This window comes from Euprymna scolopes, chromosome 44 (genome assembly GCF_053919585.1).
Source record: "Euprymna scolopes isolate OS-2025 chromosome 44, ASM5391958v1, whole genome shotgun sequence".
Classification (NCBI taxonomy): Eukaryota; Metazoa; Mollusca; class Cephalopoda; order Sepiida; family Sepiolidae; genus Euprymna; species Euprymna scolopes.
The window spans coordinates 7,078,748-7,097,299 of record NC_136525.1 but is presented as its reverse complement, the minus strand read 5'-3'; the positions used below and the strand labels follow the sequence as shown (position 1 = coordinate 7,097,299).

General features: G+C 33.2%; 1 protein-coding gene across 3 annotated transcripts in view; it reads right to left on the bottom strand.

The window, feature by feature from the left end:
• Positions 1 to 3,819: 3,819 nt before the first annotated feature.
• Positions 3,820 to 18,552, bottom strand: part of LOC145268667 (tyrosine-protein phosphatase non-receptor type 23-like) — a 144,856-nt gene continuing 130,123 nt past the window's right edge. For 2 of the 3 annotated variants that reach the window (XM_080124154.1, XM_080124155.1), the window contains 3 exons: positions 16,839 to 16,943; positions 8,273 to 8,472; positions 3,820 to 4,697 (listed from right to left, as the gene is read on the bottom strand). In XM_080124154.1, coding sequence (XP_079980280.1) covers positions 4,054 to 4,697; positions 8,273 to 8,472; positions 16,839 to 16,943 — 949 coding nt within the window. In that variant the 3' untranslated portion in view covers positions 3,820 to 4,053. Of the gene's footprint in view, positions 4,698 to 5,890; positions 6,069 to 8,272; positions 8,473 to 16,838; positions 16,944 to 18,552 lie in introns of those variants that run through there. The other variant, XM_080124156.1, reaches the window with a different exon arrangement.

Below are 18,552 nucleotides of genomic sequence, written 5' to 3'. Positions count from 1 at the left end.
AAAAAAAAAAGGTCAACTTATGCACAAGTATATTCGGTAATTCAAAGCATTTCAACTATTGTTCTCATCTTGAGCGTCATTTGAACAACATGTTCTTCAGGTGTATCTTGTCAAACTCAAAACCCATAGCATAGTGGATAAAATACTTGGTAAAATTCAGTTGTAAGTTGCAGATGACACTCCAAATAAAATTGCGATTTCTACCCTGTTATGGCTTACGAAACAAGAGCATGCTAACTCCTGTGGATTAAATAAAGGGCTCCGTTCAAAATTCCGTGCAGGTTCTTGCGTTTAATAGAAAAAATAACACACAAGATGAGAACGGTATTCCAAAGTATCTAAAAAATCCGAATAATCAATCCTTATCTCAAAAATTCAGAAACCAAAAATATTCTTTGTTGAAACTAAAATTTGTCAGACTTGAAAATCTTTCTGTTGAACTCGGGAATCTGCACAGAATTTCAAACAAAACTCTTTAGGCATTCCAGCATATTCCTTGAGACATTTCATTGTTATATTACCTTCCCTGTTTTCTAGATGGTGACAGGTGATTCGGCTTCCCCGACGAAACATCTTCCAACAGATATTACGTATTATAGTATTTCTTATTTTTTTATTATTAACATTTTATATATTTTTTTATTAATTAACATTTCATACGAAAATAAATGGAACAATGTGAACGATTCCTATTTTTATTTAAAAAAAATGTGTAATATTTATTTCTTGTAATTAAGTTAAATTTCATTTTTATGTGAAACATTTTTAAAAGTAAATAAATATTTTTTTACAGAAAAGGATCATTATTATGCCAAACTATTTATAATAATAATAATACAAATACTACTACTAATAATAATACAAATACTACTACTAATAATAATAATAATAATAATTCGTCTAAGAATTTGTTAAATTCCTTCAGTTAAAATATCTGTTGGAAGATGTTTCGTCGGAGACACCAAATCATCTATCACCATCTAGAAAACAGGGGAACTAATGCAAGAATGAAAGGTCTTGAGAAATATGCCGGAATGCCAGGCGTACTTGTCCAGAATAAGAACGAAAATCAAAAAACTGAATTTCAATCAACAGCAATGGTTTCTACTTAACTGTCATGCAAAAATTAAGAGATTATAGTTAGCTAACATACTTAACTTCCGGTGTGGCTGTTACTGGAAGCAGTGACAAGGCAAATCAGCACTTCTACACTATCAGAATTAAATTTCGGAAATCGTAAAACTGAATTTCACATGAAAACAACGGTATCTACGCATTCCTCGTATTTTTAAGATGATTAAATTTAAAAATGATGAAAATCGGTAAGGTAGAAAATTATTTATTAAAGAAAATAAAAAATAGAATTTGAAGAAAACTATCATATTTGCTTATGTAAGACACAGGAGAGCTCAAAAGGGAGGTCATTTTCCATTTCGATTTATTTTATAAAAATAAGATGGCCACAATTTTCCACCTGCTAACATAATTAAAGTTGTTTGTTCAATAATTCAGTAATATTCAGGTAATTTCGACTGATGAAAATTATTTATCAAAGAAAACAGAAAATAGAACTTGAAGAAAATGATCGCATTTTCTTATGTAAAACACAAGAGAGTTCAAATGGAAGGTAAACACTTTTTTTTTACAGAAAAGTATCATTATTATTCCAAACTATGTATAATAACAATACAAATACTATTAATAATAATAATAATTTGTCTAAGAATGTGATAAATTTCTTCAATTAAAATATTCGATACTTGTACAGTTTAATCAAGACATTAAAAAATGAAAATATAAAAAAAAAAAGGTTATATTGTACGCATCTGTTTTGGACTGAAGATCTCCGAAAAAAATTTCATTTAATTTGATCGAGTAGATTTTTTTTTACAGCGGAAAAACACGTTCTTATGAGAGCGCGTTTAAGTCAGCCATTATGAAATTTGTTGAACATGTCACGGGGAGATAACTCCATGTAAAGCGCCGACACTCCCTCCCCATCTTTAATTATAGCTTTTCTTCCTAAAAATCGAACCTTTTGCTCGGTATCATAAATTGTTTTTTCGCTGTAAAATAAAAACTACTTGATGAAATTAAGTGAAATTTCTTTTTGGAAAACTTCGTTCCATAACGGATACGTACAATATAACCTTTTTTTTTCGATATTTTAATTTTTTAATGTTTTGATTAAACTCTACAAGTGCCAAATCATCCACCACCATCTAGAAAACAGAGGAATTAATTCAATAATGAATGCCGGAATGTCACTCTTTATTTCACCCCAGGGGTAGCATGCTCTTATTTCGTCAGCCATGACCGGGTAGAAGTCGTAAATAATTTGCAATTGTACTCTTCGTATCACCATAGTAATTGCAAATTACTGAAGATTTCTACTTGGTCGTGGCTGACAGAACGAAAGCATGTTTTCCCCATACATTAAATGAACGGCTCCGGTTTGAAATTCTGTGTAGAGTTCCTGAGTTTGACAAGATACATCTGAAGAAGGTCGAAGGTTACAGCGATTGAAACGTTGCGCAAATGACACTCAAGATGAGAACAATAGTCTGAATAACCCAAATTATCGATCCTCATCTCAAAAAAATTCTCAAACAATTCTTTAGATTTCTTTTCAATAAAATCAAGATTTTCTTTTCATAACTTTTTTATGTGATTTATTCAATTTTTAGAAAAAGATTCAATTTCCCATCTCGATAAAACAGTCCTCAACTTGATTTTTGTGATCGATATTTAGTCAAAAGATTTGGTTCTTGCTTAGAATTAAAACAAAAAAAAATTGGTGCTTCTATATAACAAAAAATAAATGAATAAAGAGAACTTCTATATAACGAAAAAAAATAAAGTTATATAAAATAAAATATTAAGTTTCTATATAACGCTTCTATATAATAAATAAAATATAAAGCTTCTATATAACGAAAAAAACTTGCAAAAAAAAAAAAATATTGACTTTCAAGTAAAACAAATAGGACCTACGTAATTCTCATGTCGCAAACAGTAACATATCCAAAAATTACGAAAAACGATGAGGTAGAAAAATAATTATTAATGAAAAAAATATATTTGTGAAATCACTATATTATGCTAGAGAGAAGTTGACAGGGGAGATAATTAAGTTTTGTTGCTTACATCACATAATGAAATGTTAAATTTTATTCCTCATCTAAACTTTATCGAAAACTGTTTTTCATTAATAATTAATTTTCTGCCTCATCGTTTTCCGTAATTTTTGGATATGTTACTATTTATAGCATGTCAATTACGTAAATGCCATTTGTTTTACTTGAAATTCAATATTTTTTTTCGTTATTATAATATAGAAGCACTACAAAATCTGCATGATGTATGTACCCATAACGAAACGAAAATACCATATTTAAAAATAAAATCACGTAAACTGATCAAATAGCCATTTAAAGAAAAAAAAAAAAAAAAAATTTTAACAATAGGATTGCAAGTTTGAATTATTGTTGAGTTATGTCCCTTTGTTTTTTTTGTTATATTTTTTTAAAATGGCGGACAAGACAGCCGCTCTTGTGTTACTCATGAAACTTGATTTTCTTATTTAAAAATAAAACTGCTTGATCAATTTAAGAGATTTTAGGAATATGATATTTTCATTTCGTTACAGATATGTACATGAATACAGAATTTTTTCTTTATTTTCATTTTGTTTTAATATAGAAGGAGTTCTGGACAAGGATCAAACATTCTGGTGAACAAATGTCTTTTCTGAATTAAAGTCACGTCGCAAATTGTATGCCATTCTAAAAATTGAACGGTAAGTGAAAAACAAAAAAATTTTTTAAATAGTCTTGGAATTTGGTTTTTAATTGATATAGATATCTGAAGATACCTTTTTTTAGATAATTTGATTTTTAGAGAGGGGTTAAGAAATTCTTGAAAAGCATCAACTCCAGGAGGGTTTTACTTTAACAGATATCAAACTGAACCCCCTTCTAAAAATTTAACCCCCCCCTCCAAAAAAAAAACAAAAGACAAAAAAAAAAAACGAATTATGAAACCTTGTCAAATCTAGGATTCTTCCCTTTTGTTAATAGACCAGAGTGGATCGAGAGAGCTAAGGGGGTCTCCGGGGTCGTTCATACTGTCGGTGATTGATGTGGTTTTATTGATAAAACTCGACTTTGTGATTTTCTTGCGTCCGGTCGTCGGTTCCAAAGTGAACGTGCTCGGATTCTGCAGTTGTGCCATGGAGAGCGGCACATTCTTCTTAGCACCCCCGCCCGTATGCTGAGGCGAGCCGCTCACAGATCCGGTACCGCTGCCCCCCCCAGAAGTGCCAAGGCTCTTTGCTGACGAGCCCGAACCCGACCGGCTGCGAGCCTGGGCGGGGCCTTCGCCGTGCAAATCAAGCTCTGCTCCAGCGTCCGCGTCGAGGTGGCTGACATGACACTGCGGCTGGACTACATCCGGGAGAGAAGAGTTCACAAGACTCACGTCAGGTGGCGCTAGGTGTGCTTCAGTGTTTGTGTTGTCCGCTTTGGGTAACGTGTCACTCGCTTCCTTGCTGGGATTCGGGGTTGTTTTGGGGTCTTTGGAGAGTTGGGTTTGTACGGTTGAGAGAATCAGGTCCTCTGACGGCTTTCTCTGGTGGGTTTTGCCTCCCCGGTTGGGAAGTTTATCTCCAAAGGAAGCTTTGTTTGTAAGAATGCCACCTGCATTGTAAAAATATACAAAATCAATAATAAATGAAGCACACTGAGAGCGCAGACTTCCATCATAACATAAAATAGTCTAATCATAAATACTGATGCTGTATGGAATTGAATTCTGGTCAGTGAGGGTTGAGGTCATGTGTTGCATGGGGAGAAATGATATGAGAATGATATGAGGTTTCGTACAGATTTTTAACATCCATTTTCAAGGCTTTTCAAAGTTTTGCAAGGCCGTCTCCAGGCAAAATGAAAGTTTTCAAAACAAAATTTAATAGATACACAATGATAGATTAAAACAAACAAGTGAAGCATGCATGGTCCCCCGTGATGGCACAATGAACGAGACATAAAAAAAAAAATGACTAAGTTCAGCATTTGCCCCCTCCCCCATTTAGCCCCAAAAGTCCCCAAGTCAAATCCTGGTGAAAATGAACAAACAGTGCAGTTTTAGGCCTTAACATATGTAAATTTGAGTTCTGCACCATGCGAAAAAAGAAATGACTAAGTCCATCATAACCCCAATTTAACCCCAAAAGTCCCCAAGGCCTTAACATATTTAAATTTGAGTTCCGCACCATGCAAAACTGCTAAATAGGCATACACAGAAAATTTTGGGGAAATATGGTAAAATAGTTCAAAAAATGGATTTTATTAGCCCTAAAAAGAGCCCCTGGGGCACACCCAAGAGGTATCGCAAAGTACAGACAAACAAAATTATATAGAAATCAGTTAGTTACAACTTTTCAAAAAGTTTTATTATTTTTTTTTTTTTTAATAAGCACAAAAGTGTAAATTGAAAGGCCCCCCTAGGAGCAACCAGAGTTTTTCCGGAAAATCCGTTCTGTTACTTTTTTCACTCATATCATGTTTAATGTTTGTGCGAAAATTCCAAGGGGTAATTATTGAGACAAGTGAGAACGGATGAATCGGCAAGGGTGAATTTACAGGTCCACTCTCCTTTTGTCGGGGGGGGGGGGGGGCCAAAAATTTAATAATTAACAACAGGAAAAGTCATTTTCAGTTATCCCTTTATTTCATGAAGTACTTTTAAACGTCACACAGTTATTTGCATAAATGTTCGCTAACGCACAACAAAACTGGTCAACTATTTACAGCTTTCATTTGTTTTGCATTCTTTTTACACAACAATACGCCTAACCCACCACTGCTCCAGGTCAGAATGCACTTTGAGACAATGGCTACTAACAGGTCACTCCCCACTCCACAAAGCTCTCATATCGGGGTCTCGCCACTGAACGCAGTTTCATGTCATTCTCAGGACAACAGCACATGAGAAATCTCGTAAGGTAATAAGTTGTATTGATATCTAAATTAGTATATGGAGCACACCAAGAGCGTAAACCTCCACCACTGGCCTCAAAAAAAAAAAAAAAAAAAAAAAAAAAAAAGAAAAAAGAAAAAAAAAGAAAGGTTTTTAAATTATCACATAGAAAACTTATCAAGAGTAAACTTGAGGATAACATCTGTATTGTAAAATAAATTAAATCAATATCAAAATAAGAACATGGGAGAAGCATAATAAATCGAATGAAATAAAATGAAAGAGAAAGAAAAAAGACAAAAGAAATTGTAGAAAAAAGAAGAATCAGAGAAAGAGAAAAAGAGGAAAAGAAAAAACATATTTAATGCAAATCTTGACTTTTATTTAAATAAAAAAAGAAGAAAGAAGAAAAAGGACAAAAAGAAAAAAGAATAAAAAAGAGAAAGAGAAATAAAAGAGAAAATAAAAAATATTTAATGCAAATCTCAGGTGAGATTTATATAATAAACTAGCGGGGGTACCCGGCGTTGCCCGGGTGTTTGGAGGTGTAAAAGAAAAAAAGTTCTGGTAAGTAGGTAGGCTCGACCCCAAACCCTCGAGGTCAATAGGCTGATAACTTACCGCCACGCTACGCGGGCAGAGAACTGAGAATGCGTGAAATTAAACGATTAAGAAGTTAAACGTGACAAGTGTGTACATTTAATGAGGCCAAACATCACGGCATAGTAGGGGAGTGAAACACACTTAACTTTGCCTGCAAGCCAGTTTCTGTGTTAGGGTTTGTTTCCCTGCCAAGATGTTGGGGAAAACCAGCCCCCCCCCCATATAAAGGGGAGTGTCCAAATGAATAGCGATTGTTTGATATAAGAGTTTTTCCCTGCTTTGATCAAACCTTGTTGCTTTCTGGATATCCCGAGCACGAGTGCCAGCGAGGCTCATTTTGCTACGGGTTCAGTTTCGCTTATATACAGAAAAGCCAAATAAACACGTGGAGACTAAGAAATACTGTGAAAATAGCGTGTAAAAGTCGCCCAAATAAAACATGCACAGCACTCCCTTTCGTAAATCGTAGATATTATAATCTAGGTAGCATTTAAAAGGTTCTAAGAAACAGTAACTGCCCCGAGCGCCCCCCTTCCAAGAGCCTTTGCCGGACAATTAAAAAGTTAAGTGACAAGTGCGTAAATTTAATGAGATCAAACGCCATGGGGGAATGAAATGCCGCCAGTTTTCCCAATATGTTGGGGAAGACCAGGTCCCCATGTAGAGGGGAGTGTCCAAATGAATAACAATTGTCTGATATAAGGAGTTTCCCCCACATTGATCAAAGCTCATTTCTTTTCTGGACGTCCCTGCCATGAGTGCCAGGGAGCTCCATTTTGCTTCGGATTCAGTTTCACTTTTATACTGAAAAGCCAAACAAACCCCTGTAGACGAAGAAATAGTGTATAAAAATCGCCCAAATAAACCTCCTTTTGTAACTCGGAGATATTATAATCTAGGTAGCATTTAAAAAATTCTAAGAAGCAGTAACCGCCCCGAGCGCGCCCCCTTCCAAGAGCCTTTGCCAGACATACACAAAAAATGCAAACACACACACACACACACACTAATACACATTTTTGCTTTATATATATATATATATATATATATATATATATATATATATATATATATATATATATATATATATATATGACTAGTGGGGGTACCCGGCGTTGCCCGGGGGTTTCGAAGTGTGTGTGATTTTGGGTAAATCAAAACAAAAGAATAATAAAAAATCGTTGCCCAGGTGCTTGTGTCAGGGAGGGGAGGGAGGGTTTAAAAAGAAAAAGTTTTGGTAGGTAAGTAGGAAGGATGGAACCCGAAGCCTTGAGGCGAAGTTGGAAAATAAAGTGTGAAAAAAACATGCGACGTTAACCGATCGGCCACCAAGAAATAGTAACGGAAACATGTTTGAATTAATTTAAGTATTAAGAATTGGCAGGTGCCTGTACTTAATGACTTAATGAGGTCAACTTTCAATGCTTAATTTGTAGATATTATCATTTAGACAGCATATAAAAAGTTTTAAGTGAGTCGACCGATGGCTTCCCGGAAAAAGCCTTTTGTGGACATACATAAAAAGCGAACATACATACATACGCACACACACACATTTTGGCTTTTATATACATATATAGATTATATTTATAATTGATATGCATAGCACTATTAGTCTTGAGTAATTCTAGTGCTGATGTCGGCAAATTCAATATATCAGAAAAGAACGCAAGAACATAAGCAAACGTACGTTTCATGAGTAGGTCTTCCGCGTGGTACAAGATGGCGTCATAAGAGAACTTGAGTTGTTCTTTGTCTCGGATGATGTATCGTCTTTTGCTCATCATTTTCTGAGAAAGAGCCTGAACATCCAGCATCCCATTGGCACAGTTCACTTCCTGAACTCCTGCGTAGATTGAGATGAATGTGCCTGTCCGTCCTACACCGTTGCTAAAAGGAAAATAAAAAAAACAAAATTGAAAAGCTAAAAGAAAGTGCATGTATATTTTTGACATGAATTTAGATAGCTTACACTGTATAAATTCTCCTGAAATAAACAATTTCTTCTCATGTACCATTTTAGCTATTTTTTTTCACTCTTGAAAAAGCTCATGAAATAATGGGCAAAACATTGAGTATTTTGATCTTCTTTTTCAATTTTTAATTCACACTGTTGGATTTTATCCTCTTATTAGCATATAAAACAGCTCCGTTCAATCTTGTCGGACTATGGATACACGCTGAAGGGTGTCCGTGCGTGAACTTATTGTGGCAAGAGTTGCACAATCAACAACCACACCTTTCCTGAGACGGCACTGTTTTAATTCCAGTTGCAAGTACAAGGTGCCTTTAATAAGTTTCCAGACTTTTTCGTGTGGGCACTTATAATGATAGAACACACATGAAACTATAGTCCCCTTCGAAGTAATCTCCTCTGGCTGCAATGCACTTGTTGTACCGTTCCAACAACTTCTGGAAGGTTCCATGTTCTTTTGTGTAAGCAACTAATTTCCATTACTAACAATTACTATATTGTCCAATTTCTACTGTACACTCTTTAACCCTTATCCCAGAGTGCCCTCTTGGCCTTGGTAATTGGTGATGCCTATGTAAAAAAAAAAAAAAAAAAAAAGCATGTCAATGACCCTCATCACAGCCTCTTCCATCTCCTTACTTGTCTCATAGCGACAGCCTCTAAGGTTTTTCTTGAGCTTAGGAAATAACCAAAAAGTCACAGAGAGCAAGGTCTTGAGTATAGGGAGGATGAGGAACTGTCTTGATGTCTATCTTGGTCAAATAGTCTGTGACAAAGATATAGTTGTGGACTGCACCCTTGGGACAAACTTTGCACAAATCTTCCACATCTTCAGTTTCTCACGAATAATTATGCGACAGTTCCCACACTGACATCAAACTGTGCACTTATCGTCTCTATTGACACACGACGGTTCTTATCAATGAAATTCTTTATTTGGCCAATCAATTTTTTTTTTTTTTTTTTTTTTTATTCAATTTTCACCCCAAACAAGGCCACTTTGAAGCAGGGGGCTACTATTAGGGAATTAATTAGCGGGGTCATTATGATGTTCTGACTTTATTACTCCTCCTCCACCTCTCATCATTCCCCATAGACTCCCCGCCTTCCTTGAATCTCTTATGCCATTAAAAAAACTGATGCTCCATTCATGCAAGATGGTCCAAAAGCAATCTGAAGTATTCCATACACTTATGTCAATTTTTCCATGTTTAAAACATAATTTTATTGCATATCGTTCTTCTAAAGTGTGCTCACGCCGAGATTGCATTTTTGAAATTCACCAGCTGTGACAATCAGGCTTTAGTAGCGTGTATTCCAATTCCTGCTGTAGCTGTATATATAGCAATAACATACTGAATTTTCAAGAGTGTACAATGTCTGTACAAAAAAAGTCTGGAAATTTATTGAAGGCACCTTATATATATCTATTTATGCATGTCTGATTAAATCTAACTGAGTTCGCCTTTTTTCCAATTTTACTGGTAATCTTTTCTATTCGCTGTGCGATTATTCTCGTTTCGGCTGGTAGGTTATATAGTATAACACCCAGTAGTTGTTGTTCGGCCATATTTTCTAGCGCTTTCCATCAGTACTTCCGATCATCCTTAGGAGTGGTTGCTGTTGTTGTCGTTCTTTAGTAAGGCTTGGGTGCATTTATAGTTAATTCTGTTTTATTTCATATTGGTTACATAAGTAGGCGTAGGATAGGTAGGGGTGAATTATTCATTTTTAATTTTAATTTTCTTATTTTATTTTAATTTCTTTTATATTTTATTGATTTAGTTATTTATTTATTATTAATTGTTAGTATATTTGTCCCAATACTTAATGTGATTCGGTTAATAAGGGTTTAATCAGACATGTATAAATAATAACTTGCTGCCAAAGTATATATATATATATATATATATATATATATATATATATATATATATAGAGAGAGAGAGAGAGAGAGAGAGAGAGAGAGTGAGTGAGAGAGAATTGATATGTAGTTTACTTGAAGCATTGTGTGGATAAGTATGTATTAGAGATTTAGAAGGCTATCATAATGCGAGGAATGAGATAGAAGACGAAAATAAGTGGCGATTTACAAATCAATAAGTACACACATATATATCTATATATACATATATTTATTCAATTGTATTAAATACAAATGTCTTACTTGTTATGTCTGTGACAATATCCATAATATATTTCGGGAAAAATATTCCCCTTTTCAAATGGTGGACATGACAGATCGATTCAAAACATGCTGGATGTTTTGAATCGATCTGTCATGCCCACCATTTGAAAAGGAGTATTTTTTTCCCGAAATATGATGGATTGGGTCACAGACATAACAAGTAAGACATTTATACTTAATACAATTGAATAAATATATGTATATATAGATATATATGTGTATACTTATTGATTTGTAAATCGCCACTTGTTTTCGTCTTCTCTCATCAACACCGACTATATCTCATTCCTCGCATTGTGACAGCCTTCTAAATCTCTACTATATATATATATATATATTGGCTAAATACAGACCAATCAACATGATGATTTAAAAAAATAAAAAATGAAAATAAAAGGTTAGCTAACCGGGTTTTGTTCCTCGCTCAACAGAGCTAAATCAAGGAAAATATGATTTAAAAAAAAAAAAAATCATGAATATGGCGGGGAAGAAAAAAAAAAGTTCACATCTATTTTTTTTTTTTAAATTGTATTTTCCTCAATTTAGCTCTGTTGAGCGAGGAACGAAACCTGGTTAACTAACCTTTATTTTCATTTTTTAAATCTTCATGTTGATTGGTCTGTATTTAGCCATTTCAAGTGTGTAGACCCAAAATTGTCGGAGAAGTTTGGTAGAGTTCTCAAAGCTCAAATCGTTGAACTTTGACCCCTTAATCGCCAAATTTCTGGCTAAAAACCGATCACATAGATTTTTCCAAATCTCAGTACCCTGTATATCAAATTTCGAGTCTGTAGACTAAAAATTGACAGAGTTATTTCATAGGGAAATGTACACAGACACACACACACACACACACACTTTCACTTTTATAGATATATAGATTTAAAATTTGAGTCTGACAGAATGACAAAATTATATTGCAAACCGATATATTAAACAAACGAACTTCAAAGAGACAAATGAACACATAAGTAAAAACAATTTGTATTAGAAAACATTTATTATTCCACGTCTTTTTTTTACAGACCTGACGACTGAGGTTCGCTCTTAATAAAAATTGTTTTTTATAGTCTTAATTTTGACTTCCTTTTTCATAAAAAACTAAAAAAAAAATCAAGAAAGAAAAGAAATTTAATTTTATTTTTTCATTAATTTCTTTCTGTGCAAAGCAATTCTTTCAAACTTACTCTGTTTCCAAAATGTTTTTATTTTATTCCCCTCCCCCTTCATTCATTTTCCTCCGCATCCTGGCAAGTATTAAAATAAACCATTTATAATATTTATTTATGGATTTATTTACTTATCATTTCTTTTGTATCGGTAAATGAATTCCATTTAAAAAAAAAAACTGTAAAAGTCACGTTAAAGGTGATTAAGTTGGAAAGTAAGTAAAAATTTACCCTTTTTACTTTTATACGATTTCTGATCACTTTGAAAAAGGTGTGTGTGTGTTTTAAAAATGTTTTTTAACTGCTATAATCTCATTTATATATATATATATATATATATATATATATATATATATATATATATATATATATATATATATAACAACGTGAGTATTCATATCGTGGGTTTGTATTACTGTACACATAGATTCGAAAAAATAGTCAAAAACAAATATATAAATAAATGTTATCAAAGGCAAGATAAGTTACTTTTCTACCTAACTGGATATATTTTTTGTGTTTTTATTCAATGTAATATATTTATTCAGCTCGAAAAACATACAGTGTTTACCGATGTGTTGGAAAATTCAAGATGGCATCTCACACCCTCTTTAACACCGTAAGTTTGGGAAAAGGTGTTATAAATAAAAAAAACTATACAAAATACTATTAAAAACCCACCGAATATATGTCAACCTATGTCACGGTAACATATATTGAGCGAGTTTTTAACAGTATTTTAACAGGGCACATCGTAAAAACTGACCCATTAATTTTCCTGAAGTAAAAACTATATAGTTTTTAAACTTTTAAAACTGTACATTATAAAAAGAAAACTGTTCGAGTGATTTTTTTTTTTTTTTTACATGGGTGTCACCACTTATCAAGGCCCAGAGGCCACTCAAGGATAAGGGTTAATAGGTATACATAAGTCATTGTGATTTTAGCATAGTAAACAGTGGGAATTTTGTAACTTGGATTACTTGAAAAAGAAAACTGTTTGAATGATTGAAAATGAAAACAAAATAACAATGTAAATATATTGATAAGAAAAAAACAAAAACAAACGAAGTTTCCGTTTCAGGAACCCGAGTTTAATTTTATGTCGTAATCATTCAACTCGTTAGCGGTTTTATTCAGCGATTAGGGATAACCATACGACATATCTAATTACCAAAGCGATTTTTTAAAAATTTTTTTTTTTATTAAAACTAAACCTGTTTAGTTTTAATGAACCAATTTTTTTAAAGCCAACACTTTAGTTATTTTGAGAGCGTGCAACTGCACCCGAAAGGTTGATTAGGAAACTCCAAATCCTTTTATGACTCGAAAAAAAAAGGGCTTTTTATCGGCTTAAATGATAAACTAATGTTAAATATTAGTATTTAATATAATGAGATATCAATCTACACAATTTGCCATCGATTCTGAAATAAAATGAAATCCTGACATTGTGATCATTTTTGCAGGTGTTATGTGCCAAATATTGAAATAAGAATGTTTAAATTCAATTATTGTAATTTAAGTCTTTAATTTTAAAGTCGATTTTATTTATAAAATATCTTTTTAGAAATCAATCTCAAAAACAATCTGAACAATAAATCTCTTTTGTTATGGCTAAGTTTTTGTCAAGGGTAGAAATTATAATAGACAAGTATTCATCCATGATGACATTTTACCGATTTCCTGGTTTACAGGTATTCTTGCTAAATTTCTTCGAAAGAATTGACATAAGCAATACTTCAACTAAATACGTATATTTCATGCAATAATGACTTTTGTTTCTTCTGACTTTTCCTAAACTAAACATAAAACATCGGTTAGGGTTAGTTTAACATTCTGTAAAAGTACCTTCCGTTTTTTTTTTTTTTTTTTTTTTTTTTTGTACTTCTGCAGAGAAGGTAAAAAAACGATAAAAACTGGATATATTTTTCGTGTTTTTATTCAATTTAACATGTTTATTCAGCTCGAAAAGAATACAGTGTTTACCGATGTGTTGGAAAATTCAAGATGGCGTCTCACACATTCTTTAACACCGTAAGTTTGGGAAAAGGTGTTATAAATAAAAAACTATACAAAATACTATTAAAAACCCGCCGAATATATGTCAACCTATGTCACGGTAACATATATTGAGCGAGTTTTTAACAGTATTTTAACCGGTTTTTTATTTATTACACCTTTTTCCAAACTTACCGTGTTAAAGAGAGAATCGGCCGCCATCTTGAATTTTCCAATACATCGGTAAACACTGTATGCTTTTCGAGCTGAATAAACATGTTAAATTGAATAAAAACACGAAAAATATATCCAGTTTGGTAGAAAAGTAATTTATCTTGCCTTTGATAACATTTATTTGTTATATATTTGTTTTTTGGCAACTTATTCGAATCTATGTGTACAGTAATACAAACCCGAAATGAATTTAAGACCACGAGTGAAATGAGAAAATGAAAAAAATCACATTTACTGTGTGTGTTTACTGTTTATGTAAGTCAGCGGGTTTGGTTGCCATAACAACGTGACGGTAGTGAACGTGTGTGTGTGCGTGTGTGCGCGTATTTCGTGTAGTTTAGTTTCGTATAATAGTTTCGTATTTTTTTAATTTGTAAATAACAAGTTATTAAAAAATTAAACCCTTCCAAGATGGACAATAAATAAAGCCATAATATTTTATGGTAAAGGTAAGAGCGTAGAAACGATTGTTTTTTAGGAGATGTGATTATTGGATTAACCAATCAGAAATCGTCTGTGGCACACACATCTCTGTTTATATAGATATATATATACTAGTGATTTGATGATTCCGACATTTTTCCTGATTCTGTACTAAATTCCAGATTCCGATACGATTATCAATTCCGATTCTTTATAAATCTTTAAATACATAACTATAAAGTTGTTAATTTCCCTGATTACCCATAAAAATATGTTAAGGATTCATATATTTTCTCAAAAGTACAAAAAAATCATTTGTAGGAGGGGATGATCCATGGACTTAGTTTTACTGGTAGTTAAAAATCAATAAATATTTATGGTTTTATTATTATTACCAGCAATCAAAGATTTTGTTTTAGACAATAATTAAAGGAATCGGTTTTAGCATCGGAAAATATTTCCAATTCCGATACCCCCAAAAGTTTAAATTCTTCAGATTCACGATTAATCGTCCCAGTACTAATATATTTTCTTTTTTATTCCTCCTTTTCATCCTGTTAACTCTTGACGTTCTCTTTCCCCTATCGCTTTCTATGTTTGGAGTCTAAAATGTCACTTAACCTACCAACCCTCCCTTTTAAATTTAAACTTTTATAACAAGAATTGCAAACAGAGCAATAACATAAAAATATAACACAGAAATTACATAATTGTCGATGCAATAATTTATTTCAACCTTATGGTATTTTCAAGCATCTAAACTAGACAATTACATTTTTGATACTGAAATAAAGAATGAAAAAGAATCGGGCCCCGACCGTCAAAACCCAGAGGGGGTGGTAGTAGCAATCCACTTAATACATTTTATAGAGAGGGTGGGAATTAAGTTAGCATGGGAGGGATTTAAAAAAAAAAAACAACAAGAACATTATGACACCTAAAACAGCTGTCCGGTAGCCCGACGTAACAACAGACACACACACCACAACAGTGTAATTGTCTAGTTTAGATGCTTGAAAATACCATAAGGTTGAAATAAATTATTGCATCGACAATTATGTAATTTCCGTGTTATATTTTTATATATATATATATATATATATATATACTAGTGATTTGATGATTCCGACATTTTTCCTGATTCTGTACTAAATTCCAGATTCCGATACGATTATCAATTCCGATTCTTTATAAATCTTTAAATACATAACTATAAAGTTGTTAATTTCCCTGATTACCCATAAAAATATGTTAAGGATTCATATATTTTCTCAAAAGTACAAAAAAATCACTTGTAGGAGGGGATGATCCATGGACTTAGTTTTACTGGTAGTTAAAAATCAATAAATATTTATGGTTTTATTATTATTGCCAGCAGTCGAAGATTTTGTTTTACACAATAATTAAAGGAATCGGTTTTAGCATCGGAAAATATTTCCAATTCCGATACCCCCAAAAGTTTAAATTCTTCAGATTCACGATTAATCGTCCCAGTACTAATATATTTTCTTTTTTATTCCTCCTTTTCATCCTGTTAACTCTTGACGTTCTCTTTCCCCTATCGCTTTCTATGTTTGGAGTCTAAAATGTCACTTAACCTACCAACCCTCCCTTTTAAATTTAAACTTTTATAACAAGAATTGCATTTCTTCCATTTGAGAACCAGATGCCTCCAGTGGCACATAAGTTTTATCATGTCGCCTGATAAGGACTTTTGGTTCTTGCCAACCAACTGTCCGAAACATTAGCATGTTCAGTGTAGCAACTATGTAATATTGGTCTATATAAATAAAAATATTTTAATTATACAGGGTGATCCAAACTCTAATTAGGCCCCGTTTCTTAGTATTTTGTCTGAATGAAATGAAACTTTGGCCATAACTAGTTTATTATATTCAAAACATCACATCAAAACACTAAGATCTTTGGCCTTTTTTTTTCTCCGTTCTACACCATATGTTCTAGATGGCCTCTGTTTAGCTTTTGTTTTTTGTTTTTTTTTTTTGGGGGTCACCCTGTATATATCTATATAAATAAAAATATTTTATCTATATATGTCTAGATAAATAAAAGTATTTTATTTATATAGAGATATCTTTCTATATATATATATATATATATATATATATATATATATATATATAATTTTTTTTTTACATTTAAATTATACATTAATTTTCCATTAATACCTTCAGTTTCACGGAAACACAGAGAAAAGAAAGTTTTTAAAATTTATTATTTCAAAACAAAAATTCCTTCCGCTCACCTGCAATGAACAATGACTGGTTTTGTTAAACTTCTCTGTTGTCGATAAAAAGTGTGTACCTCTGCGATGAACTGGAGGAGATAAGGAATCTTTTCTGGAAACCCGCTAGAAAAAAGAATAAAACATTAACGAATTATGAGGGTCGTTCCAAAAGTAAAGTCTCCTATTTTTTTTTTAACTCCAAAAGTTAAAGAACTAAGAAGATGGCAGTGGTACCATTAAAACGAGTGACCTTTCATGCTCCATAATTTTTTTTTTCTACATAGTCACTACCATTCTCCATGCACTTTTGCCAGGAATTCAATTACGCATCTGTTTCTGACACATGTTCATGACAGGGGTTGTTTTCTTAGAGACTTACACCGTCAATATCTGCAACAGAGAGATTAAATTTTCAGGTCATGAATGCATAAGTTCAGTCATCATAATAATGCCTCCGATCCATTTGGGTAGAATAAAAAAGAATAGGAGGCTTTATTATTGGAACGTCCTCCTTAGCTTAAACTCACAGGCACCATAAATTGAAACAAATACTTTGAAGACATTGCCAAGGTTACCGCAAAGAAGACGAGTTCATTATCGTGCTATCCTATATCTCTACAAGGTCACCATTCGCCCATGCATGGAATATTGTTCCTACATCTGGCTAATCTATATGCCACTAGTATCTTGCTCTTAGAAAGAATCTCCAATCTAATTGGCCCCACAGTATCAACCAAACTAACCTCTGTCCATGTTGCATCCCTGTGCCCGTGGAAGAGCTCAATGCATAGCAGAGCAAAAATAAAAGTGAAAAGAAAAACACAACAAAAAACTTAATCCAATCTCATAAATTTATTTCAACCCAATAGGGCCTTTTCAAATGAGAAAGATAGTTAAAGTTTGCTATTCAATTGAGGAACGATAAAAAAAAACAAAAAGCTGTTTGGTATTTATTAAAGAGAAGGGAAAAAGCGAGGGAGAATTTGGAGCTAGAGGAAAGAGAGAAAAGGAGGAGGAAGAAAAACTTTGTAGTTCCATATATGTTTTTTTTTTTTTTTTTACACATTGGTCACCACTTATCAAGGCCCGGAAGCCACTCAGGGATAAGGGTTATTGCAAGTACATTACCTTAGTGTGGAGCTTTGATGAAGTGTTTACTTAAGGGGACGGTTCATTAGGAATTCGTTAACATTGGACTTGAAGACATCCAAGTTGTAGTCCAGAGGGAAGCAGGCAGACGGAACAGAGTTCCACAGGCGTGCAGTTCTAAGAAAGAAGCTTTGTTCATGGAATCCGCGTTTGGATTTAGGCACAGATATAGAGTGGGGGAAATTTTTCAAAGTGGATTCAGCAAGACGGGTGTTTTTAGTGAAAGATTGGCGAGGGGGGACCAGAGATTGGAGTTCAGACGAGCATCTGCCATGGAAATAACGATAAAACAAGGATAGGCTCGCAACGTCTCTTCTGTGGGAGAGAGGTTGCAGGGAAGAGAAAAGGGCATCCCCCACTAAGCCACGAAGTCTTTTTTGTACTCTGTCAAGGCAGGATAGGCTGTTTTTAGCAGCTCCTGCCCAGATATGGCAACAGTATTCCATCCTTAGACGTACTTGGCTTTTATATAGATAGAGAATTGCATCAGTAGTGAGATATCTTCTGGAGCGGTAGAACGATCCCACCATCTTTCTAGCGACCTTGGCAACAGACTTGATGTACGTGTTCCATTTCAGATCAG